Genomic DNA, 27,041 nt, shown 5'->3' on the forward strand with positions numbered 1-27,041 from the left:
GCCACCGCGCCCGGTCTAGCCAGTGGATTTTAAGTGGAGATGCTATCCATCACTTCCTGGACAAAGCACTTAACAGCTAGTGAGCCTCTTCCATCCCTCTCTTCCCCAGCCACAGTGACTTTGGAAGCCATGTGTTCTAGATGACATAGCTGGCTACAAGAATGCAGGAGACCGCATGACCCATACTGGACTTCAGGTGAGTGAGAAATCAGTATTTGTTGCGTTGAGCAACTAGATTTCAAGGTTCATCTGATACTGCAGCAAAACCGAGGCTATTGTGGCTAATGCATCATCTGAGTATGTGTCCAAAACTTGCAACCGGAGGAGCCTAGTTGTAAGAGCTAAGCATCTAGCAGGAGTTCAATAAAGGATGGTTCACTTCACCCTGGCTCTTACCCTTCCTCTCTAAAACCCTGGGGACTGGCTTAGAGGTATTCCACACTCTGTTCATTCTAACACCACTCTCAAGAGACCAACAGTGATTAAAGTCTTGCTTTTTTCCAATGGAATAACGAATGCATGGAAGGAAAAGGTCAAGTGACCTGTCCTCAGCAATTAACTTTAAGAAAACCTCTAGCCGGGCGTGGTGGCATGCGCCTGTGGTCCCAACTACTTGGGAGGCTGAGGCAGGAGAATCGCTTGAGTCCAGTAGGCAGAGGTTGCAGTGAGCCAAGCTCATGCCACTGCACTCCAGCCTGGGCAACAGAGTGAGACTCTGTCTCAAAAAAAAAAAAAGGCAGGAAGGAAAGAAAGAAGGAAGGAGGGAGGGAGGGAGGGAGGGAGGGAAGGAAGGAAGGAAGGAAGGAAGGAAGGAAGGGAGGGAGGGAGGGAAGGAGGGAGGGAAGGAAGGGAGAAGGGAAGGAAAAAAGAAAACCTCACCATCTCGTATGCTTTGAACCTTCCCAGTCTACAAAAAAAGTAGATAGGGCAATGTCTTTACCCATTTTCCAGATGGGGAAAGTGAGACTTGATGCAATCTAGTAACCTACCCAACAAGGGGGTAAGGTCAGGCAGACCTGAATTCCCATGTTGGCCTCATCACTACGGGCTATGTGGCCTTGGGAAATTACTTAATCTCTGAGCCTCAGTTTCCTTTTCTATAAAATAGGGATAATAAGAGTTGTGAGAAAATATGCTTACCTGGCACATATCAGGTGCTAAATACAAGCTACTACTAGAACCCAGGTACTCTGACCCCTGGCCTATGGTTTTGGCCCACAACAGTGTCACCTCCAGTAGCATGTCACAGTGGGCCAGGGTCTAGATGTAGGCATGTTCTGTTGTGCCCTAGCAGCTGGAAAGGGGCGGAGGCGGGGCACCCTTCCAAGAGAGCAGGCACACAAGCCCTGTCTGGACCTGGCACAGCCCTGCCCCTTCGGGAGAGGAAGGGTTTATTCTCTTCTGTTCCATTTCACATAGCAGCCCCAAATTTTCCACTCAATGAGAGCCCAGCTCCAGGAAGGAAATGACTCTGGCTGAGATGCCAAACCCAAAGTTAGAAACTGTCAGAGTTGCACAACCAAGAAGAAACTGCATGAAAATTGTGAAACTGAAGACTTCCAGGAAGATAGTAGCAACAGATGGGAAGAGAAAACCTTGGTCACCTCCCGAATCCCTTCAAACTCCTCAAGTGTCTTCCTATCCTACTCAGTTGACACCTGGAACCTCACAGGCCTGGCCTCCCAGTCCATATGGTGGCCAAAACAAGGGGATACTCCCAGGTGGAAGCCCTCCAACGTCTTCCCTTCACTCCTGGGTGAAAGCAAACTCTTGGCGGTGGCCTGCATGGCGCTATGTGGCCTGACCCTACCCTGTCCCCAGCCTCAGCCCACCCCCAGGCCTTTGCACATGCTGCTCCCCCTGGCTAGATATGTCTGTGGGGTCCTTCACTTCTTGGTCCACTATTCCTTTTGAAGGAGGCTCAAGTTTCACTGCCTCAGGGAAACTTCCCTTGATGAGATCAGATCCTCTCATCTTGTACTCTCCTACCTGCCCTCCCCACCCGACCTACATTTATCCTTTCAGCACTCATACTGCAGTGGGTGACATGCATCTGTGTGTTAGCTCCTATGTGTTAGCTCCTTACAATTCATCTCCCACTGGACTATAAACTCCTTGAGGCCTGGGACCTTGGCTATGTTTTCATGGTTGCCTCCCCAATATCTAGCACACAGAAGGCGCTCAGTAAATGTATTTTTAGGCCAGGCGTGGTGGCTCATGCCTGTAATCCCAGCACTTTGGGAGGCCAAGGCGGGTGGATCACTGAGGTCAGGGATTCAAGACGAGTGTGGCCAACACGGCAAAACCCCGTCTCTACTAAAAATACAAAAATTAGGCCGGGTGCAGTGGCTCACGCCTGTAATCCCAGCACTTTGGGAGGCCAAGGCAGGGGGATCACCTGAGGTCGGGAGTTTCAGACCAGCCTGACCAACATGAAGAAACCCGTCTCTACTAAAAATACAAAATAAGCTGGGTGTGGTGGCGCATGCTTGTAATCCCAGCTACTCGGGAGGCTGAGGCAGGAGAATCGCTTGAACCCGGGAGGCGGAGGTTGTGGTGAGCAGAGATTGCGCCATTGCACTTCAGCCTGGGCAACAAGAGTGAAACTCCATCTCAAAAATAAATAAATAAGAATACAAAAATTAGCCAGGCGTGGTGGTGCATGCCTGTAATCCCAGCTACTCAGAGGCTAAAGCACAAGGATCACTTGAACTTGGGAGGCAGAGGTTGCAGTAAGCCAAGATTGAGTCACTGCACTCCAGCCTGGGTGACAGAGTAAGACTCCATCTCAAGAAAAGCCAAAAAATGTATTTTTAGTTCCTTATTTACTCTCTTGTCCAGCTCCTGCATATCTAAATCCCTGTGGCAGGGCCAAGTGCACCCGGTTTCCAGCCTCCACCCTCAGAGTCAGAGCCATCTGCTCCCTACCATCTACAGGCTCAGCCCCTAACCCAGCCTTTGGAGACACTTAATCAGCTCTAGAGCTCAGCATTGATTATAGTGGATTCTCCTCTCTCTGGGAGCCATAGCCGGGATACTCACCTCTGCCTAAATTCCTGCTCTTAAGGCCCTAAGATGCCAGCATATACGGTCTGGAGCCCAGCCCATTGTCCCCTCCTAAGCCTGGTCATCTGGAAAAATCCCTCTCTGGAGTAGGACTCTCGTCGTTAAGCCCTAGGGTGATGGTGGACCCTAGCCCCAGAAACAGACCCTTTTCGTGCTAGATGCTGGTCTGAACATACAAGTACTGCCCCTGACCCCCTAGGTTCTTCATCATGGGGCTTCCCTGAGATGCCCAGCACCCTCAGCATGGTCACCATTTCCCCAGAGCAGTGACTCACAAAGTATATTGATCTCATGTGCATATTAGTAAGTATCAAATGAAAAGGAATACTATGGTCAAATAGGAATGGGAAACAATAGCCTAAATAAGTTTCTTTGCTGCAGGACTTATCAGAGCCTTCACAGTTGGTGTGCATTGTAAATCTCCAAAGGTGGAGGCAGTGATAAGTATGTGGGGTTTCCCGAGTTTAGTTATTCATGAACCCCTTTGTTTGCAGCAGGGTATCTTGCTGGACCAGTCTGCTGAGGCACATGGTGTGGGAAATGCTACCCTAGATCATCACCTGCCACAGCAGATGCCCTATGCATGTAGTACTCTCCCCATCACAATGAGGAAGCTTTCAACTAGGACACAAAGGCAGTATTCCCCCTTCCTGTCTGACCCAGAGAGTGAATCTTCATCCAAGACCCAGTTCTTCCCTGGAGGCTCAGAGGTCCCAAAATTCACAGAGGACTATTTTTCAACTAGTCTTTGCCAGAAGATGGGAGGTGAAAGTGGAGAGGAGAGGACAAGAAAGGGCTTCATCTTACAAAATGGGGCATCAGGAGACACTGCCTATAGCTTATGGAAGAAATGTAAGTATATTTGTTAACACTGCAAAGCCAACCTATAGAGGCACTGAAAATAGTGGTAACAGGTGGAGTTGCCCTAATCTGAAAACCTGAAATCCAAAATGCTCCAACATCCAAAACTTTTTGAGCAACAACATGACACTCAAAAGAAATGCTCATTGGAGCACTTCAGATATTGGATTTTTGATTAGGGATGCTCAGCCACTAAGGAGATAATGCAAAAATTCCAAAATCTGAAAAAAAAAATTAGCTGGGCATGGTGATTTGCACCTATAGTCCTAACTACCTGGGAGGCTGAAGCAAGAGGACTGTTTGAGCCCAGGAGTTCAAGACAGCAGTGAGCTATGATTGCACCACTGCATTCCAGCCTGGGCAACAAAGCAAGACTCTGTCTCTATTAAAAAAAAAAAAAAAAAGAAAGAAAGAAAGAAAGAATGAAAACAAAGGCCCAGCCTGTAGCTAACAATCCAAGTCAACAAGAATCCCCATTTTGGGGGATCTCAAGATCCCCCTGCCTCAGCAGCAGGGAAGACCATGGTACTAAGCTTTCTAATCATCTGATCTCTGCTCCACCTTTCTCAGTTCTACTATTGACCCTCAGAAGAGGTTTTCTGCCAAATACAGAGAGCTCAAAGGCAAAAGTCAAATTAAGAGTCCTGCCTTCCCATCCAACTTACTGTTTCAGGTGGCTTCAAGGGAAGCTCCAGGTACGCACATTACACTGGGGGGTGAGGTGGGGAGGCTAAGCACAGAAGCCAAGAAGTAACAGACCAAACACTTCAGGGCTAAGAATTAAGATGTGTCTAGGCTGGATCTTTGGCTGCGATTACCACAGCAGAACTGATTTTCTTCTGCCATGAGAGCAGAAGCTTCTTGGTTTTTGACAGAACTGTGGTGCCAAAGAAACCACAGCTGAATCTGATAAAAGCTGGAGATTATTTGATTCCTACAGCTCCACTCAAGTCCCAGACCCACACCAGCAGGAGGTGGTTTGTGAAAACCAAAGAGCCCTAAATAAAAGCACATTCTTTCCAGTTCCGTTTCACATAAGGCCACAGAGAATAATGAACATGGAAGCTCCACTTCCCCTGCCTCCAAACATAGCCAGAAATCACGGAGGACCAGCTATCAGAGCAGTGGTTCTTTTTGTTGTTGTTGAGACAGAGTCTTGCTCTGTCACCCAGGCTGAAGTGCAGTGGTGCAATCTCGGCTCATTGCAATCTCTGCCTCCCAGCAACCTCTGCCTCCTGGTTCAAGAGATTCTCTTGCCTCAGCCTCCCGAGTAGCTGGGATTATAGGCACGCACCACCACGCCTAGCTAATTTTTGTATTTCCATTTTTATTTATTTATTTTTGAGTGTCACTCTGTCGCCCAGGTTGGAGTGCAGTGACACAATCTCAGCTCACTGCAACCTCTGCCTCCCAGGTTCAAGCAATTCTCCTGCGTCAGCCTCCCAAGTAGTTGAGATTACAGGCGTGAGCCACCACGCCTGGCCTAATTTTTGTATTTTTAGTAGAGACGATGTTTCACCATGTTGGTCAGGCTGGTCTTGAACTCCTGACCTCAAGTGATCCACCCACCTCGGCCTCCCAAAGTGCTGGGATTACAGGTGTGAACCACTACGCCTGGCCAGAGCATTGGTTCTTAGACCTCAGGGTGCATCAGAATCACCTAGGGAACTTAGGCCAGACTGCTGGGCCTCACCCCTAGAGTTTCTGAATCAGCAGATGAGGTGGGGCCCAATAATTTGCACTTCTAACAAGTTCCCCGGTGATACTGATGCTTACGATGCTTTGAGAATCACAGATCACTGAGAACCAAGGGCTGCCAAATAGGCCAAGCAAAGAACTTACTCCTTTAACAGGGAATGGAGTTTTGGCCAGGCACAGTGGCTCACGCCTGTAATCCCAGCACTTTGGCAGCCGAGGTGGGTGGATCACGAGGTCAGGAGATCAAGACCATCCTGGCTAACATGGTGAAACCCCGTCTCTACTGAAGATACAAAAAAAAAAATTATCCAGGCATGGTTGTGGGTGCCTGTCATCCCAGCTACTCAGGAGGCTAAGGCAGGAGAATGACGTGAACCCAGGAGGCAGAGCTTGCAGTAAGCCGAGATCACGCCACTGCACTCTGGCCTGGGTGACAGAGCGAGACTCTGTCTCAAAAAAAAAAAAAAAAAAAAACAGGGAATGGAGTTTTACAATTGCTCCTCTGCCAGATTTGTTGACTGCTATAGACAAGTAACTACCTTGTGTTTCTCATCTCAAGTGGTAGTTTTTATTGTGGCTTCCTGTTCAAATTCCACCACTGAATTTGGGTGTGCTAGGGGAAGGGGATATAGACAGCTTCTCTTTGGTTGAGAGGCCCTGGGTCACTGGGCCATTAGAGAAGGCTACATATCACCCACACATACCAGACTTGCCCTAAAAGAAATGACTGATTAGGCCCCCAGGCCTGTCTCCCTTGTGGAAAGCAGATGTTTCATGCATGTCAAGACAGGTGTATATGGATATGTGGGTGGTCAAAATGGACTGTGGCAGAAACTGATAATTGTCCCTCCAATACTGATTTCCTCCTCTTCTAGAGTACTAGAAGCTTTAGTTGCACATATAACCTTCCAACTAAAGATTACATTTCCCAGCCTCCCTTGCAAGCCAGTGTGGTTCTGTGACCAAGTTCTGGCCAATAGCTTATGAGAGAAAGTAGGTGAGCAACTTCCCTCGTCATGTCCTTAAAAGAAGTGGAGTGTGCCCACCCTTTTCCTCTTTTTCTCTTCTTGCTGGCTGCCGTGTGCATATGGAGGCACAGAGGGGCCATCTCACATGTGAGAGGCCTTGTGTCCACGTTAGCAGAACAATAAAGAAGAAAGAGCCTGGGCCACAACACCACGGAGCTGCCACATGAGCCTGGGGCAGCCTGGCAGGCACAGGAAAGAGAAATGAACGCCTGTCTTTCAGCCACTGTTGTCTGCACTTGTTTAACAGTAGTTGTTGCAGGAAGTCAGGGACCCCGAATGGAGGGACCGGCTGAAGCCTCGGCAGAAGAACATAAATTGTGAATATTTCATGGACATTTGTTAGTTTCCCAAATTAATACTTTTATAATTTCTTACGCCTGTCTTTACTGCAATCTCTGAACATAAATTGTGAAGATTTCATGGACACTTATCACTTCCCCAATCAATACTTCTGATTTCCTATGCCTGTCTTTAATCTCTTTAATCCCATCATCTTCATAAGCTGAGGAAGATATATGTCACCTCAGGACCCTGTGATGATTGTGTTAACTGCACAAATTGTTTGTAGAGCATGTGTGCTTGAACAATATGAAATCTGGGCACCTTGAAAAAAGAACAGGATAATAGCAGTCTTCAGGGAACAAGGGAGATAACCTTAAACTCTGACAGCCGGTGAGCTGGGTGGAACAGAGCCACATTTCTCTTCTTTCAAAAGCAAATAGGAGAAATATCGCTGAATTATTTTTCTCAGCAAGGAACATCCCCGAGAAGGAGAATGGCCCCTGAGGGTAGGCCTCTGAAATGGCCCCTTTGGGGGCGGCGTCTTTTACGGTCAAAGCCAAAGGGATAAAATAAGTCCCGGTCTCCTGTAGTGCTCCCACACTTATTAGGACGAGGAAATTCCCACCTCATAAATTTTGGTCAGACAGGTTGTCTGCTCTCAAACCCTGTCTCCTGATAAGATGTTATTAATGACAGTGCATGCCCGAAACTTCATTAGCAATTTTAATTTCACCCCATCCTGTGGTCCTGTGATCTCGCCCTGCCTCCATTTGCTTTGTGATATTTTATTACCTTGTGGAGCATGTGATCTCTGTGACCCACACCCTATTCGTGCACTCCCTCCCCTTTTGAAAATCGCTAATAAAAACTTGCTGGTTTTACGGCTCAGGGAGCATCGCGGAACCTGCCAACATGTGATGTCTCCCCCAGACACCCAGCTTTAAAATTTCTCTCTTTTGTACTCTTTCCCTTTATTTCTCAGACCAGCCGATGCTTAGGGAAATAGAAAAGAACTCACGTTGAATATTGGGGGTGGGGATTTCCCCCAATAAGTAGTGAACCTGGAAGGCTAATGGAGGAGACCAAGACATGGATGGCTAAAAGAGGAAAAAGGGGCTGACTCTGGCCAGCAGATTTGCTAGGGCAAGGAATGGGTAGCTGCTTTCTGTTCTAAGCCTTCTGTACTGATCCATTATATTACTTCTTCTTTTTTTTTTTTTTTGAGATGGAGTCTCGCTCTGTCACCCAGGCTGGAGAGCAGTGGTGCGATCTCAGCTCACTGTGAGCTCCGCCTCCCAGGTTCACGTCATTCTCCTGCCTCAGCCTCCTGAGTAGCTGGGACTACAGGCGCCCACCACCACGCCTGGCTAATTCTTTGTTTGTTTGTTTGTTTGTTTGTTTGTTTGTTTTAGTAGAGGCAGGGTTTCACTGTGTTAGCCAGGATGGTCTCAATCTCCTGACGTTGTGATCCGCCCACCTCAGCCTCCCAAAGTGCTGGGATTACAGGTGTGAGCCACTGTGCCTGGCCCGTTCTACATCTGAGAATATTCAGTGTTTGACAAATTAAATAACTATGGCCTTGGCAACTAAGTCTGAGGAAAATCAAGGAACAGAGACCCACGGAGCCAGCCCTCTACCCATTCAGACCAGGCAGCCTCCACAGTTCACAATTTCAAGAGACTGTGCATGGATATGGCCCCCAGTGGGCCCCAATTGTACCACTGAGTTCAAGCAGGGCCTTCAAAAGGCTACAGTCACATCCAGGCACATCCCCTGGAGAGGTAAGTCCCTCAGGAAGCCATTTCATGTCCAAGACTTTTGGTATGTGGGGTTTTCAAGTACTGTTTTCTTGAAATTTATTATTAACACCCTTTAAGAGGTGGTGGGCATCCAGCCAGGCGTGGTGGCTCATGGCTGTAATCCCAGCACTTTGGGAGGTCGAGGTGGGCAAATCACCTGAGGTCAGGAGTTTGAGACCAGCCTGCCCAACATGGAGAAACCCCATCTCTACTAAAAATACAAAACTAGCTGGGCATGATGGCACATGCCTGTAATCCCAGCTACTCAGGAGGCTGAGGCAGGAAAATCACCTGAATCCAGGAGACAGAGGTTGCACTTAGCCAAGATCATGCCATTGCACTCCAGCCTGGGTAATAAGAGTGCAATTCCACCTCAAAAAAAAAAAAAACAAAAACAACAACAACAACAAAAAAAAAACACTTAGGCCAGGCATGGTGGAGCTTGCTTGTAACCCCAGCTACTTGGGAGGCTGAGGCAAGAGAATCTCTTGAACCTGGGAGGTGGAGGTTGCAGTGAGCTGAGATCGCACCATTGCACTCCAGCCTGGGTGACAGAGAAAGACTCCGTCTGAAGTAAGTAAGTAAGTAAATAAATAAATAAATATAAAGTGGTGGGCAGAGGTCAGGTTTTCAAACTGCCAGAGACAGTGAGCAAGTTCATAACCAATCCTAAGCAAGTGAGTGCAAAAGTATGTTTAACTCATGTTAAACATTAAACAATTAGGGAAGGGAAGAGACTCTGACCAGGTAGAATAAGAAATTTAAAATGCTTCTCTATATTCACCTCCAAAAAGTGACAAGGATTTACAGCACTTTTTTTCCTAATGAAAAAAAAAAAAAAAGATACAGAAAGGGGAAGTGCCTTGCCTGATAATTCAAACCAATAGTAAAATATGACCAGACGCCCGTAACAGAAGAACAGCAGGGGTTTTGTGGATGTGGAAACCAGCCTTAATCTCCCTTCCTCAGGCAATTTTGATCAGCAGGGCTAGAAGAAAGATGAGGTCTGGGGAACAAGAAAGGAGGGTAGAGGCGGTGAGAACAGGAGAGCACAGATCTTTAGTAAAGTTTTAAGCAGAACAGAGGTCAACGGGCAAGAGCATCACTAGTGTTTCCTGGATGCCCAAGCACTGCGCTCAGAGGCAACTGATGCAGCTGAAGTCCCTTGTGGAAGCTAAGCAGGGCGGCCGGGCACAGTAGCGCACACCTGTAATCCTAGCACTTTGGGTGGCCAAGGCAGGCAGATCACCTGAGGTCAGGAGTTCAAGACCAGCCTGGCCAACATGGTGAAACCCCATCTCTACTAAAAATACAAAAATTAGCTGAGCCTGGTGGCAGGCGCCTGTAATCCCAGCTACTCAGGAGGCTGAAGCAGGAGAATCGCTTGAACCCGGGAGGCAGAGGTTGCAGTGAGCTGAGATCACACCACTACACTCCAACCTGGGCAACAGAGTGGGACTCCATCTCAGAAAAAAGAAGCTAAGCAGGATGGCTCTGGATCCAGGCTGCCTGGGTGTGACCTTCACCCCTTGGCCATTCTTGGCCAGGTTCCTTGGGTGGAGAAGGGGCTCCTTTGAGCAGACCCTCGGGGGCTGCCAGCACCTCAAAAGTGTTCAGTGTTCCCCTAAAAAGGCATCACACTCAGATGACAGTATCTCTGGAAATTTCACACTCTATTGTTTTTTGGCGTCACATTGCTAAGAATCTGTGTGAGATTAGTCAACAGGTTTTGACATCAATGGTGAGTGTCCAACAAAAGGCTGTGTCTCAAAGCCCTGGTGCTTCTCTGCTTTCAGGCATCGGGACTCCCCTGCAACCTCTCAGCCTGAGCTGCGGGAGCAATATCGGGGTCTGGTGTCAGCCCCACCCCATCATCCCCCTCTCCAACGTAGACTTAGCTGGAACTCCGGCCCCTGCTCCTGACCACACTTGAGCTGGATGACAAGGGGGTCAAGAGGTCTGGGGCCCAGGGAAAGGAAGGGACTTGTCCAGAGCCACACAATCAAGGCTGAGCCTGAACTGAAACTCAGGCCTGCCGCCCACCACTGCACTGTGAAACCACCTGGCCTCTCTGGTGGGCCAGAATGAGGATCTGGCCTTCGGGGTGTCAACCTAAATAACAAACAAGGAGAGGCTCTCTACAAGAAAATGATGCAGCTGGGCGCGGTGGCTTACGCCTGTAATCCCAGCACTTTGGGAGGCTGAGGCCAGCGGATCACCTCAGGTCAGGAGTTCGATTCCAGCCTGGCCAATATGGTGAAACCTTGTCTCTACTAAAAATACAAAAATTAGCCAGGTGTGGTGGCAGGCGCCTGTAGTCCCAGCTACTCGGGAGGCTGAGGGAAGAGAATTGCTTGAACTCAGGAGGCAGAGGTTGCAGCGAGCCAAGATCTCGCCACTGCCCTCCAGCCTGGGTGACAAAGCAAGACTCCATCTCAAAAAAAAAAAAAAAAAAAAAAAAAAAAGAAAGAAAAAGAAAAAAAAGAAAATGATACTCAGGAATAGGGCATCGAAATGAGAGTACATATGCTATAGTAAACTAAGGGCGTATCCAGGGAGGTTTTTCAAAGGAAAAGTGAAGAGGATTACGTAACTGTTTTGAGATAACTATCCTTGAATAGCAAGAGTGATTACAGTCTCCAGGGTCGGACAGGCATTTGCTGGGCAGATGTCCTCGCAGGGGTATTTTTTGTGTGTGGTTATGACAGTATTTATGCAAGGTTGTGGTTTTGGTAGAGTCTTCCGTGACAGTTACTGTTGTCGGGCCTTTATGCATGACAGTTCTCCCTTCATGGCCTTCCCTAGCTCTATTTGTCAGGGTTATTTATTTTTGAAATGGAGTCTCGCTTTGTCACCCAGGCTGGAGTGCAGTGGTGCAATCTCCGCTCACTGCAACCTCTGCCTCCCAGGTTCAAGCAATTCTCCTGCCTCAGCCTCTTGAGTAGCTGGGATTACAGGCACTCAGCTAATTTTTTTGTATTTTTAGTAGAAACAGGGTTTCACCATGTTGGTCTGGCTGGTTTCAAACTCCTAACCTCAGGTGATCCACCCATCTCGGCCTCCCAAAGTGTTGGGATTACAGGTGTGAGCCACCACGTGCAGCCAAGGGTTATTTTATTATTATTATTTTTAAATACAAAATCACTCCATGTCGATTCTGACAACTTTCGCAGGGGGAATGTAAGGAACGGCAGCGGCTCAGGAGCACCGGGCAGGATTTCAGGTGGGCAGGGTTTCAGGTGGGTTCCAGGAGTGGGGAGGCTGTGGCCTGGGCAGCCGACCCTCTCCACTCTGAGGGGGAAGGTGGGCTTAGGGAGGTGGCCAGCAGGGGTGGAGACAGAAGTCCAGGGGATGGGGAGGACCGTGACTCAAGAGGAGCCACCACTATGCTGCTGGGGCACACAGTGGAGTCAGGGTCCGGCCTGTGCAGAAGCAGGCCCAGCCACGGTCCTGTGCTGGAACATCACTGCCATTGGGAGCCAGATCACCCCATTCCCTACCCCAGACAGGAAGGCCTGGAAAATCGCTTGGCAGCTGAAGGGAGGAGATGCTCTCGCTGCCCCACTGGCCTCCCTGTGCCTGGTGTGGTCTGCTCCATGATGCCCCCAAAAGCCCAGCCTGGGCTGTAGCTCTAGATCTCTCCACCTGCAGGTCCACCACACCATCCTCTGCTCTCCTGGTTTACCTCAGAGGGTGGTGCTCTCTAGGCCCCCACCCTCAGGCCCTTGCTCCCAGTCCCTCTTCCTGGAAGCCCTCAGTGATTCCAGAAGACCTGATGGACAGGCAGGTGCTGAATCTGGTCTGCTGGTCCAGCCAGGTGGTTCCCAGCTCAGGAACCCTGACAGGACAGCTCCTCCCCGGGTGTCTGGGGCTCCCACCACTGGCTCCTCAGGGCGCTTGCACACGCTGGCCCCTCTCTCCTGGGCTCTTACCAATGTGTCACATGGCTGTCTTCTTCCTATTCCTCCAGGTTCACATCCTCGCACTGGCCTTCCTTCACCCCCTGTCCTAGGATGCTCCCCTGTCTGGTCACTGTATCCTGCCTGCCCATTTCTTACTTGTTTTCCTGTGCATTAACTGTCTCCTCACAAGACTGTGCCCTCGTGAGGGCAGAGGACCTGTCGCTTTGCCTGTGCTGTATTCTAGAACCTAGGACAGCACCAGGCAGGTGCTCAGTTAAGTACCTGCAGAAGAGTAGCTCCCAGCCCTACACTGAGGGGGTCTCTTTGGGGATGTGAGGAGGGGTGGGGGTAACCAGAACCCCCATTCCCACTACCTTCTGCTGAGTACCAGCTGAACATCAGGCACTTGACATTCTGCTCTTCACCTTCACAGCCACCCTTCAGGGTAGGGAGGTATTACCAGCTAAATATGTCCCCATCACAGATGATCCTCTTTTCTGAGGAGGGTAATTTGTTAATACCAAATATCAATCAACACTTAGAATGCAAAAATCTTCAACCCAGACATTCCAATATTATAACAGAAAGCCGTCCTATGGCTACACTTACATGTGTGCAAAACAGGCTCTATACGTCTAGGACAGTATATCATGACACTACACAGAACAGAAAAATGGCCGGACATGGTGGCTCACACCTGTAATCCCAGCACTTTGGGAGGCCAAGGTGGGCAGATCCCCTGAGGTTGGGAGTTCAAGACAAGCCTGGTCAACATAATGAAACCCTGTCTCTACTAAAAATACAAAAAGTTGACTGGGCGTGGTGGCTCACACCTACAATCCCAGCACTTTGGGAGGCCAAGGCAGGTGGATCCTTTGCAGTCAGGAGTTTGAGACCAGCTTGGCCAACATAGTGAAACCTTGTTTCTACTAAAAATACAAAAATGAGCCAGGCATGGTAGTGGGTGCCTGTGGTCCCAGCTACTCAGGAAGCTGAGGCAGGAGACTCACTTGAACTTGGGAGGCAGAGGCTGCAGTGAGTCAAGATCTCATCACTGCACTCCAGCCTGGGCAACAGAGCAAGACTCCATATCAAAAAAAAAAAACAAAAAAAAAGAAAATTAGCTGGGTGTGGTAGTGGGCACCTGTAATCCCAGCTACTTGGGAGGCTGAGGCAGGAGAATTTCTTAAACATAGGAGGTGGAGGTTATGTGGTGAGCTGAGATTGTGCCACTGCTCTCCAGCCTGGGTGACAGAGCGAAACTTCATCTCAAAAAAAAAAAAAAAAAAAAAAAAAAAAGAACCAAAAAATGCTAGAAGGAACATAAACATATCTCAATAGGGGCAAGCTAAACAAATCACAGAACATCTGTCAAAAGAATACAATGTAGCAATTAGAAAGAATGTGTCGGCCAGGAGCAGTGGCTCATGCCTTTAATCCCAGCACTTTGGGAGGCTGAGGCGGGCGGATCAGGAGGTCAGGAGATCAAGATCATCCTGGCTAACACGGTGAAACCCTGTCTCTACTAAAAATACAAAAAATTAGCCAGGCATGGTGGTGGGCGCCTGTAGTCCCAGCTACTCAGGAGGCTGAGGCAGGAGAATGACGTGAACGCGGGAGGAGGAGTTTGCAATGAGCCGAGATTGCGCCACCGCACTCCAGCCTGGGTGACAGAGCGAGACTCCATCTCAAAAAAAAAAAAAAGAAAAAGAAAGAATGTGTCAATATGAAACAGTCCCCAAGGTCTATTCTAGGTGAAAAAAAAATTCACACCAGTACATGATGTGCTACTATCTAGATCAAAAGGGGGTTGCAGGCAAGGTAATGTGGCTCGTGCCTACAATCCCAGCACGTTGGGAGGCCAAGGCAGGAGGATCACTTGAGACCAGGAGTTCAAGACCAGCCTCGATCTCTACAAAAAAATGAAAAATTAGTCAGACATGGTGGCATGTGCCTATAGTCCAAAGTACTCAGGAAGTTGAGGCAGGAGGATCACTTGAGCCCAGGACATCAAGACTGCAGTGAGCTTTGATCACACTACTGCTCTCCAGCCTGGGCAACAGAGCAAGACCCTGTCTCAAAAAAAAAAAAGCTTTTTAGAGAGGGATTGCAGATGCATAATGCCCTTGCCCATGCAGAGAAAATTTCTAGTAAGACAAGCCAGAAATTTTTACCAAAGTCATCACTTCTTGGGATGTAAAGTGGGCAAAGGATGACAATGTGAATCATTTTTACTAAATGCTTTTTTGAATTTTTGTTATAGCTATTGGGTTTTTTTAAATTAATTAATGTATTTATTTTTGGAACAGATAGCCCAAATTTAAAAGGTACGAAAGAATTTACAGGAAAGTCTCCCTCCAACACTGTGTTCTCTGGCTGCCCAGTTCCTCTCCCCACAGGTAACCACTGTTACCAGTTTCTTTTCTTTTCTTTTGAAGACAGAGTCTCACTCTGTCACCCAGGCTGGAGTGCAGTGGTGCAATCCTGGCTCCCTGCAACCTCCACCTCCCAGGTTCAAGTGATTCTCCTGCCTCAGCCTCCCGAGTAGCTGGGATTACAGGCACAGGCCAGCAAGCCCAGCTAATTTTGTATTTTTAGTAGAGACAGGTTTTCACCATGTTAGCCAGGCCAGTCTCGAATACTGATCTCAGGTGATCCACCCGCCTCGGCCTCCCAAAGTGCTGGGATTACAGGCGTGAACCACCATGCCTGGCCTGTTACCAGTTTCATATGTGCATGATAAACTCACTCATTAAATTAGTTTTTTAATTAAAAGAGGAAAAAAGTATTAAGGCCAGAGAGTGCAACTCACACGGATGGAAACTGCTCAGGGGCATGATGGGCCCCACCCAAGGAGGGCCCTGAGTTACTCACAGTTCAGGATGATCTGGGCAGCCCGGTAGAGCTCCAGGTGGCACAGGAGGTCCACAAGTTGCTGGACGGTGGCCTGCCGCATGCCCCACCACCACAGCAGCTCCCGCGTGATGCTCACGCCCTGCACCCGCTCCATGGACTTGATCTTCCGCAGCTGGGTCAGGTCTGTGATCACGTAGGAGGCTGGAAGGCAGGGAGAGGACTCTGCTTAGAGTCAGAGAGGCAGTCCCTCCAGGAGAGGTCCCCACGCTAGCCACTAGCTGGGCTTTTCCAGGACATCCTCCCCAACCACCCCGTCCACACTGGAAACACCACCATTAGCTGAGGTCCACAGGCGGCCCAAGTTACAACGCTGACTCTGCTGGACACCCAAGGGGTCCGGTACACAAGACTTAAGAGAAAGAGGACGGGACAGGAGGGTCGAAGCTGCTGCTATGCCTGGGGCAGTCACTGCGCCCGTGGGAGCCTCAGTGGGTACCAGCTCTACCTGCCTCCCCTTCTATAATGGAAGGTCCATGTAGGCAGGGAGCTCTACCTGTTTGGTTCATGGTTACTTCCCCAGAACTGAGAATAGTGCCTGGCTCAAAGTGGAGGCAGGGCCAGGATGAGGGTGAGTCAGGTGAGGCACCTAGGGAAGGAAAATGCAGGAGGCACTCATCTTCAAGTGGCACCGCAGGACCCTGAGTGTCAGCGCCTCCTTCCATTTTGCCCCGGGCATCTCATTCCTCTCAGCTAAGTCCCAGTCCTGGTCAGGGGAACTCAACAAGTGTATAAGGCCGGGTGCAGCAGCTCACACCTGCAGTTCCAAACTTTAGGAGGCCAAGGAGGGATTGCTGGAGCTCAGGAGTTCAAAACCAGTCTGGGCAACATAGCAAGACCTGTCTCTACAAAAAATAAACAAAGTAGCCAGGCATGGTGGCATGCATCTGTAGTCCTAGCTGCTCAGGAGGCTGAGATGGGAGGATCACTTGAACCCAGGAGTTGGAGGCTGCAGCAAGCCATGATGATGTCACTGCACTCCAGCCTGGGCAACAGAGGAAGACCTTGTCTCCAAAAACAACAAAAAAAATATGCTAAGTGAATGACTGAATGAAAACACACACACATATCACATTGTCTTCAGAGGACTGTTAAAAGGATCAAGAGAGCCATGGATACAAAAATACTTTGCCTATTCTGAAGTATGGGACAAAACTTGCAGGGAACTACCACTGGTAACAATAAAAATAATGTATTCTTTCTTTTGGTGTTTTACCATAAAATTGATGGTTGTTCACCAAAAAAAAAAAACATGGACAATATGGGGGAGAAGTTACACAGCACCTCACCACCCTCCTAAGGCCACTAGGGTACTCCTCCTTTCCAAAAATCACCCCCTCTACATAGATGTGTCTTTGGATGTAGTTGTTGCCACACTGCAGGTAAGATTTTGTATCTTTTCTTAAGAGATGGGGTCTCACTATGTTGACCAGGCTGGTCTTGCACTCCTCACCTCAAGCAATCTTCCCACCTCAGCCTCTTAAAGTGCTGGGATTGCAGGTGTGAGCCACCGCGCCTCACCTGAGATTCTGCATCCTGGTCTTATTTATTAACATTATACCACAGGGACCAGGCACAGTGGCTCATGCCTGTAATCCTAGCACTTTGGGAGGCCAAGGCGGGTGGATCACCTGAGGTCAGGAGTTCGATACCGGCCTGGCCAACATGATAAAACCCCGTCTCTACTAAAAATACAAAAATTAGCCAGGCGTGGTGACACACGCCTGTAATCCCAGCTACTTGGGAAACTGAGGCAGGAGAATCGCTTGAACCCAGGAGGTGGAGATTGCAGTGAGCTGAGATCGTGCTACTGCATTCCAGCCTGGGTGACAGAGTGAGATTCTTTCTCAAAAATATAAAAAATAAATAAGAATTAAAAATTATTATTTTTTTTGAGACAGGGCATCACTCTGTTGCCCAGGTGGCATGAGTGCAGTGGTGCAAACATGGACCACCACAGCCTTGGCCTCCCAGGCTCAAGCAATTGTCCCACCTCAGCCTCCCCAGCAGCTAGGACTACAGACACACCACCATGCCTGGCTAATTTTTTTTTTTTTTTTTTTTTTTGGATACAGGCATGAGCCACTGCACATGGCCCATTAATGGATTTTTATGACCAGTATTCCACTGAGTTTACTGAAGTGAGAAAGGCATTTTTTAAAACTAGGAATAATCGGCCAGGTGCAGTGAGTCATGCCTGTAATCCCAGCACTTTGGGAGGCTGAGATGGGCGGATCACCTAAGTTCAAGAGTTCGAGACCAGCCTGGCCAACATGGTGAACTCCCATCTCCACTAAACATACAGAAATTAGCCAAGTGTGGTGGTGCCCACTTGTAGTCCCAGCTACTCGGGAGGCTGAGGCAGGAGAATCACTTGAACCCGGGAGGCAGAGGTTGCAGTGAGCCGAGATAGTGCCACTGCACTCCAGCCAGGGTGACAGAGCGAGACTCTATCTCAAAAAAATAAAGCAAAACAAACAAACAAAAAGAAAATATAAACATAGGTGGGCCAAGTAGAAGAAGGAAAGGCAAGAGATAAAGCCCAGGACCACATAACAAAGACCCTCAAGCGAATGCCCAGCTTTGGAGTTTGGACTTGATCCTAAGAGTTACAAGGAACCATAGAAGATTTCAGAGTCAGTGAGTGCTGCGATCAGATTGCACAATCCCCAACCCTTTGAACAAAATGGGCTGGTGACAGCCTCCTGCACACAGAAAGTCTCCAGGAGAAGTGCCCCGTTAGGATGGAAAGTTCCTAAATTGCTATATTAGTCACTGGAAACCCCAGGCCAGATTCCTAGTCAGTGGGAAGTGATGTCAGCTGGGTCAGGGGCTGCTTCTAGCAATACAGAGAAGAGAACAGATGGAAAAGGAAGGACCATCTCCCCGCATGAAGCATTGGGCATCCACACACACTCCCATCTTGGGAGGCAGCATGACGTAATGAGAAAACAGAAGCCCAGGGCCACCCCTGGTGGGTGGTGGCAGCAGGAACTCAGCCACAGCCTGATTCTCCATAGGCTGAACTTTCCTTACTCGTGATAGTAATACAAGAGAAACAGGAATTAAACTCTAAGGTGCCTTCCAGCTTAGACATTTTTGTTCCATGACAGTGCCATATCTTAAGGTGTTGACCAATCAGCATTTAACCAGACCCTTTATTTATTTTATTTAGCTTTTTCCAGACAGAGTCTTGCTCTGTTGCCCAGGCTGGAGTGCAGTAGCATGATCTCAGTTCACTGCAGCCTATGCCTCCCAGGTTCAAGCAATTCTCCTGCCTCAGCCTCCCAAGTAGCTGGGGCTACAGGGCATGTGCCACCACTCTCGGCTAATTTTTTGGTATTTTCACCATCTTGGCCAGGCTGGTCTCAAACTCCTGAGCTCAAGTGATCCGCCCTCCTCAGCCTCCCAAAGTGCTGGGATCACAGGCATGAGCCACCGTATCCAGTTTCAACCAGACCCTTTAGAGTCAGGATATGATAGAGATCTTGGGGGGATGAGTCACTACCAAGGCCTTCTGCTAAGTGCGAAGTTTTTTTCTCAACACGGACCGGTAATACCTGGTCATAGTAGAACATTTGAGAAATAAGAAAATGAAAGTCCCCATGACCATCCCACTTGGAGGACTCCAAGGACACCACCAGTTGTATTTTGGTGTCTAATCTTCCAGACTTTTTCTACAGATATGAAAACATGTGTGAAAGTCAGCAGGACAGTAGTGGTGGTTCAGAGGCCAGATATTGGGATTCGGGGCCTGGGTTCAAATCCAGTCTCTGTTGCTTACTTGCTGTGTGTTTGGGGAAGGTGTTCATCTCTCCCTGAGCCTCACTTTCCCCATCTGTCAAACAAGGATAACAGCAGCACCTGCCTCAGAGACTGTTGCAAGGATTAGACGAGTTATATGTACAGAAGCACTCAGAACAGTGCTTGACACAAAATAAACATGATATAAGTATTAGCCGTAAGTGTTAAACTATCTACACTCTATGAAAACCTGTTCTGTGGCCAGATGCGGTGGCTCATGCCTGTAATCTCAGCACTTTGGGAGGCTGAGGCAAGCAGATCACTTGAGGCCAGGAGTTTGAGACTAGTCTGGCCGATATGACGAAACCCCGTCTCTACATTTTTTTTTTTTTTTTTTTTTTTTTTTTTTTTTTGAGACAGTTTCGCTCTGTTGCCCAGGCTGGAGTACAGTGGCGCAATCTTGGCTCACCACAACCTCTGCCTCCCAGGTTTAAGTGATTCTCCTGCCTCAGCCTCCCGAGCAGCTGGGATTACAGGCAAGTACCATCCCTGTAATTTCTTTTTTTTTTTTTTGACCAAGTCTCGCTCTGTCGCCCAGGATGGAGTGCAGTGGCGTGATCTCCACTCACTGCAAGCTCTGCCTCCTGGGTTCACACCATTCTCTTGCCTCAGCCTCCCAAGTAGCTGGGACTACAGGCGCCCGCCACCACACCCAGCTAATTTTTTGTATTTTTAGTAGAGACAGGGTTTCACCGTGTTAGCCAGGGTGGTCTCAATCTCCTGACCTCGTGATCCACCCGCCTCAGCCTCCCAAAGTGCTAGGATTACAGGTATGAGCCACGGCACCTGGCCAATTTTTGTATTTTTAGTAGAGACAGAGTTTCACCATGTTGGTCAGGCTGGTTTCGAACTCCTGACCTCGTGATCCGGCCACCTTGGCCTCCCAAAGTGCTGGGATTATAGCCGTGAGCCACTGCACCCAGCCCATCTCTACTAAAAATGCAAAAATTAGCAGAGCATGGTGGCATGCACCTGTAGTCCTAGCTACTCTGGAGGCTGAGGCAGGAGAATCAGTTGAACCCAGGGGGTGGGGTTTGCAATAAGCCAAGATCATGTCATTGGACTCCAGCCTGGGCAACAGAGCGAGACTCTGTCTCAAAAAAAAAAAAAAAAAAAAAGGCTGGGCACAGTGGCTTACACCTGTAATCCAAGCACTTTGGGAGGCCAAGGTGGGTGGATCACGAGGCTGGTCTCAAATTCTTGGCTTCAAGAAATTTTCCCAACTTGGCCTCCCAAAGTGTTGAAATTAGAGGTGTAAGCCATTGCACTTGGCCTGAAAATGTTTTTATCCCTGATGGTTAACAGCACTGGGACTATCACTCTTGAGTGCCTGAATCCTACAGGAGTTCACCCGAGGCAGTAGAAAACCTTGCCTATCTTCAAAGTCCTCCAGAGCAGGGATGGCACAGCCTTCTGAAATGACCCATCTTAGAATCAAATGCCCACACCCCTCCCTGGGTAGGGGATGAGGAAAGCCCTAACTTGACCCTTTACAACCAGCTAAGTCTCCTCAGCCTCTCAGCAACTCTGTGAGGGTGCTTCATGGATGAGGAAACTAAAGGCTCAGAGAGAGACAGTCACCGCCTGACGTCACACAGCCAGGCAGGGGCAAAGCAGGGCTGTGTACAAAGGCTGGCACACGCATGAGTGAATGAGTCAGGGAGCGGTCACATAAGAGACCCTGCGTCCAGCCCCTCTGCACACACCTGGGGCTGAAGCTGTAGGAAACCCATCTTACACAGGGTCAGGCAAAGCCCAACAGAGGCAGCTGCCATCACAGAGACAAGAACCAGGGGTGGCCAGATTATCTGCCAAGTGTCGGGTCCAAAAGAGCGTGTCTGTCTATGGCTGCGGGATCTTCTGAATCACTTTAGTGTTCTCACTACACTCTCCCAGTACTACCATCAGCTCCGAGGGACTGTCTTCTTTCTAAAATGACCCACAGGAAGCCAAGAATTTTTTTTTTTTTTTTTCTTTTTTGAGACGGAGTCTCACTCTGTCGCCCAGGCTGGAGTGCAGTGTCCAGATCTCAGCTCACTGCAAGCTCCGCCTCCCGGGTTTACGCCATTCTCCTGCCTCAGCCTCCCAAGTAGCTGGGACTACAGGCGGCCGCTACCACACCCAGCTAGTTTTTTTGTATTTTTTTTAGTAGAGACAGGGTTTCCCCATGTTAGCCAGGATGGTCTCGATCTCCTGACCTCGTGATCCGCCCGTCTCGGCCTCCCAAAGTGCTGGGATTACAGGCTTGAGCCACCACGCCCGGCCAGGAAGCCAAGAATTTTTAGGACTGAAGGGACGATCACAGTCACTCGTTCATTTGGCTGAAGAGGGAACCAGAGCACTGGTACTAGGCGAGGAGCAGTGGGCTGGGGGCACGGCTGGCTGTGATCCAGTGTGGGAAGGGGGCTGACCCAAGGCTCCAAGCCAGCTCCAATGGGTAATAGGGGGCAGTCCGCATCCTCACCACACCAAGGCCTGGCAGCTCATCATTCACTCTGGCACCTGCCCTCTAGCTAGGCACTGCCCAGGCTCTGGGAATACAGGAGTGAAAAACTAGACAGGTAAGGCCCCTGCCCACACTGTGCTTCCACTCCATAAGAAGAGACAGGCGGAAACACTTAAGGAACGAGGGGACATCAAAGAACATGAAGTGGAATGAGGGAAATGAAACACGGTGATGGGCTAGAGAGGAACAGGGGCAGGAAAGGCCTCTCGATTTCAAAGAAGGTGCCAGGGGAGCTTACCTGAAGGACTATGACAGACAGAATAATACCCTTGGAAAGCATCCACATCCTAAGCCCCGAGACCTGTGAATATGGTATCTTACGTAACAAAAAGGACTTTACAGATTCGATTAAATTAAGGATTCTGAGATGAGATTATCCTGGATTATCTGGGTCTGGCCAAGGTAATTACCAGGGTTCCTGTAAGGGGGAGGCCAGAATGTCAGATTCAGAGAAGAGGTGACGGTAGAAGCAGAGGTCACAGAGACAGATGTGATGATATACACCAGTGGCTTTGACGATGGAGGAAGGGGCCACAAGCCACAGGATGCTGCAGGCCTCAGGAAGCCGGTCAAGGCAAGGAAACCCCTAGAGCAGCCCTGAGTTAGGACTTCTGACCTCCAGAATGCTGATAATAAACTTGAGGTGTTATAGGCCACCAACTTTGTAGTCATCTGTAACTGCAGCAGGAGGAAACTACAGACTAGAAATCTAGCCCCAGGTAACACAGGGGGAAGAACGTCCCAGGCGGAGGGAACAGCACCTGCGAAGACCCTGTGTCTGGCCCAGGGAGATCAGTGTGGCTGGAGCAGGGGAGTGACAGTGGGTGTGGAAGATGAGGTCAGAGAGGCCAGCACTGGGCAGATGTGTCAGAGCAGACAGGCCTGGCGAGGCATTCAGATCATATCCACCCCAGTGGGAAGCCTCGCAGAGGTATTCTCCAAACAAGATGTGCAAATGGCCTATAAGCACAGGAAAAGATGCTCCACAGCATTAGTCATTAGGGAAATGCAAATCAAACCACAGTAAGATGCCACTTCACCAGCCAGGCGCAGTGGTTCACGCCTGTAATCCCAACACTTTGGGAGGCCGAGGCGGGAAGATCACCTGAGATTAGGAGTTCAAGACTGGCCTGGCCAACATGGTGAAACCCCATCTCTACTAAAGATACAAAAATTAGTCAGGCATGGTGGCTCACGCCTGTAATCCCAGCTGCTTGGGAGGCTGAGGAACGAGAATCACTTGAACCCAGGAGGCTAAGGTTGCAGTGAGCCAAGATCATGCCACAGCACTCCAGCCTGGGCAACAGAGCGAGACTCCATCTCAAAAAGGAAAAAGAAAAGAAGAAAAAAATAACACATGTTGACAAGGATATGGAGAAATGGTCATCTGCATACACTGGTGGTTCAGCCACTTTAGAAAACATCTGGTAGCTCCTCAAATAGTTAAACATAAAGCCAGGCGCGGTGGCTCACACCTATAATCCCAGCAGTTTGGGAAACTGAGATGGGCAGATGGCTTGAGCTCCAGAGTTCAGGATCAGCCTGGGTAGCATGGTGAAACCCGTCTCTACAAAAAAATACAAAAGTTAGCTGGGCACGGCGGTGCACACCTCTAGTCCCAGCTAGTCAGGAGACAGGAGGATCGCTTGAGCCCAGGAGGCTGAGGCTGCGGTGAGCTACGTTTGCACCACTGCACAAAACCTTGTACGTGAGTGTTCACAGCAGCACTATTCATAATGGCCCAAAAGTGAAAGGAACCCAATGCCCAACAATTGATAAATGAATAAAATGTAGTATACCCATCCCATGGAACATTATCCTATAATAAGAAGAAACTAAGTACTGATGCATGCTACAACATGGATGAACCTTATGCTAGCTGAAACAAGTCAGTCACAGAGTACTATATATTATGGTTCCATTTATATGAGATGTCCAGAATAGACAATGGCTAAAACTTGGGAAAATGGAAGGAGGGGATTGGCAGTTAAGGGGTACAGTTTCTTCTTGGGGTGATTAAAATGTTCTAAGATTGATTGTGAAGATGGATACACAGCCCTGGGAATATACTAAATGCCACTAAATTGTACTCTTTAAACAGATGTATGGTATGGTATGTGAATATCTCAATAAAGCCTTTTTTTTTTTTTTTTTTTTTTTTTTTAACTCATAGGTGTGCCTTCTAATTGAATTTCCTAGAAACAGAAGTTGTTCTGACATTTGTAACTGAGGGCTGGGCCAATGTGGAAAAAATGAGAGGGAGTCCCATGCAAAGTTTGTCCACTGCCCAGGAGATATTCAAAGTAATGAAGCCAGGACCAGGCGCAGTGGCTCACACCTGTAATCCCAGCACTTTGGGAGGCCAAGGCGGGCGAATTACCTGAGGTCAGGAGTTCAAGACCAGCCTGGTCAACATGGTGAAACCCCATCTCTACTAAAAACATAAAAATTAGCTGGGTGTGGTGGCAGCTGCCTGTAATCCCAGCTACTCGGGAGGCTGAGGCAGGAGAATCACTTGAACCCAGGAGGCAGAAGCTGCAGTGAGCTGAGATCAAGCCACTGCATTCCAGCCTGGGCCAGAAAATGAGACTGTCTCAAAAAATAAAAAGAAAGATTACAACTTATGACTTATAAGAATATTTAACACTTAGGTGTTGGTTCTCTTATACAATATTTTCATTCCTCACAACTTTATGAAGAAGCTATAATTATCATCTCTAGTTTACATACAGATTCAGAAGCTGAGGCTCAGAGAGGTTAAGAAACGGACCCAAAGTCATACAGCAAGAGTCTGGAATGCAGATCTCCACTTGGAAAGCAGAGACAACAGGCAAGCAACCCCCAGCAGAGGCCATGGCCCTCGGCCAGTCATCCATCAGGCACCAACACACACAAAATATGGAGGTTGTCTGAGTGCCTTCCCACGGAATTTTCGACAACTGTGCACCTTGTGATAGAGTGAAAGTAAGTGCCTGTGCTTAGGCCCCATTATACACACTGAACCTATTAGGACACATCTGATCTCAAAACAGGTTTATAGTCATAAATACTGTGATCCAAAAATGTATACTAAAAGTAAATATTTGATTTTAAAACTACAATGGTAATGTACATTTAATCACAAATATGATAATTACGCTGGGCGCAGTGGCTCACGTCTGTAATCCCAGCACTTTGGGAGGCAGAAGCAGGTGGATTACCTGAGATCAAGAGTTCCAGACCAGCTTGGCCAACATGGTGAAACCCCATCTCTACTAAAAATACAAAAAATTAATTGGGGTGGTGGCGAGCGCCTGTAATCTCAGCTACTCCGGAGGCTAAGGAAGGAGAATCGCTTGAACTCGAGAGGCGGACGTTGCAGTGAGCCAGAGATCGTGCCATTGCACTCCAGCCTGTGCAACAACAGCGAAACTCCTTTTCAATACATATATATATATGTTAAGTAATAGATCCTTCTAATATACACTAAAACTAAACACACACACAGACACACACACACACACACCAAGGAGTGACAGCACCGTGGTCCCTGAGAGACCCTCTGTAGCTCAGTCGCCAAGCCCCCGCGCACTTGCCCGCGCTGTCTGCAGGACGCGGTCGAGGCTCGCATTTCGCACGCCGTTGTGGGCTGGATGTCCACCCGGGGCCGTCACGGAGCCAGCAGCGGTGACAGGAGGGCCCCCGCACCCACCGTTCTCTGGACTCAGAGCGCAGTGGCGGCGGCCCCCGCTCGGCGACAGAGCTCCCGATAGACGTCCTCAGAGACCACCCGGCACCTTCAGGTGACGGACCAAGGTCCGCGGCGGGCCCAGTCCAGGAGGCTCAGCTCGCACGCCCTCGGATCGGGACCCGCTTAACCCGGGTGCCCGAGGGAGCTTGGGGGCCGGCGGGATCGCTGGGGGCACCAGTCGCCCTGGCCCCCTCCCCTCCCCGGGCCGTACTTACCGAACTCCATCCAGTCCCACTCGCTGAGCGTGTCCATGTTGCGGCACAGGTCGTCCAGCACCCAGGAGGGCAGCTGGTAGATGTACCAGGCCATGGCGCGCTACGGGGTCGGCTCCGGCGCGTGGCGACTGGATCGGACACCGCGGGCTGGGGCTTCTCTAGCTGGGGGCGGACCGGCCGGGAAGTGGGCGGGACGGGAGGGCACCAGCGTCCCCAGCGGCCACGGGCGGCACGACGGCCCCGCCGGCTCCACCCCAGCGCCGGCCAGAGGATCGGAACTGTGAGGGGAAACTGAGGCCCCGGGGGAGAAGGCCACACGGGAATTCTGCCGCAGCGGCAGGCGGCCTTCTGACTCCACTTCCATGGACACTACACCATGTCTCATGCGCTCATCAAATACTCCATTAATTACCTACTGTATGCCAGGCACTGCCCTAGGTGTTGGTAATACCTGAATAAGAAAGCCTAGGGCCGGGCGCGGTAGCTCACGCCTGTAATCCCAGCATTTTGGGAGGCCGAGACAGGTGGATCACAAGGTCAGGAGATCGAGACCATCCTGGCTAACACGGTGAAACCCCGTCTCTACTAAAAATACAAAAAACTAGCCGGGCGAGGTGGCGGGCGCCTGTAGTCCCAGCTACTCGGGAGGCTGAGGCAGGAGAATGGCATAAACCCACGAGGTGGAGCTTGCAGTGAGCTGAGATCCGGCCACTGCACTCCAGCCCAGGCGACAGAGCGAGACTCCCTCTCACGAAAAGAGAGGAGAGAGGGAAGGGGAAGGGAGGGGAAGGGAGGGGAGGGAAGGGGAGGGGAGAGGAGACATACAAAAACCCTTGCTTTCTTGAGACTTACAAAGCAATAAGTTACAGAGTGTATTAAACGGCAATAAGTACTATTGCAAAAAAAAGGCAAAAACGTTGGTTAAAGAGAATCAGGATTCAGATTGAGTGTGGGGAATATTCTATTAAATAGGGTAGTCAGGTAGACTTTACTGTAGTAGCTAATATGTATTGTGCAGCTACTATGAGCCAGGCACTGTTGTAGGTGCTGGGAATACCTCTGAAGAGAAGGACAAAATCCTTGTCCTGGAGGGAGACAGACAATAAGCAATAAAAATAGGCAGACAAGGCCAGGCGCGGTGACTCATCCTTGTAATCCCAGCACTTTGGGAGGCCGAGGCGGGCGGATCACGAGGTCAGGAGATCAAGACCATCCTGGCTAACATGGTGAAACCCCA

General features: G+C 49.3%; 1 protein-coding gene across 2 annotated transcripts in view; it reads right to left on the reverse strand.

Moving 5' to 3' along the window:
• Positions 1–25,966, reverse strand: part of IRAK2 (interleukin 1 receptor associated kinase 2) — a 78,488-nt gene extending 52,522 nt beyond the window's left edge. For both annotated transcript variants that reach the window (XM_038003572.2, XM_038003571.2), the window contains exons 1-2: positions 25,805–25,966; positions 15,511–15,693 (exon numbers count right to left, since the gene is read on the reverse strand). In XM_038003572.2, the coding sequence (XP_037859500.1) occupies positions 15,511–15,693; positions 25,805–25,898 (277 nt within the window). In that variant the 5' untranslated portion in view covers positions 25,899–25,966. The remainder of the gene's footprint in view (positions 1–15,510; positions 15,694–25,804) is intronic.
• Between the last annotated feature and the right edge of the window lie 1,075 nt (positions 25,967–27,041).

This window comes from Chlorocebus sabaeus, chromosome 22, assembly GCF_047675955.1.
Source record: "Chlorocebus sabaeus isolate Y175 chromosome 22, mChlSab1.0.hap1, whole genome shotgun sequence".
In the NCBI taxonomy this organism is placed as follows: Eukaryota; Metazoa; Chordata; class Mammalia; order Primates; family Cercopithecidae; genus Chlorocebus; species Chlorocebus sabaeus.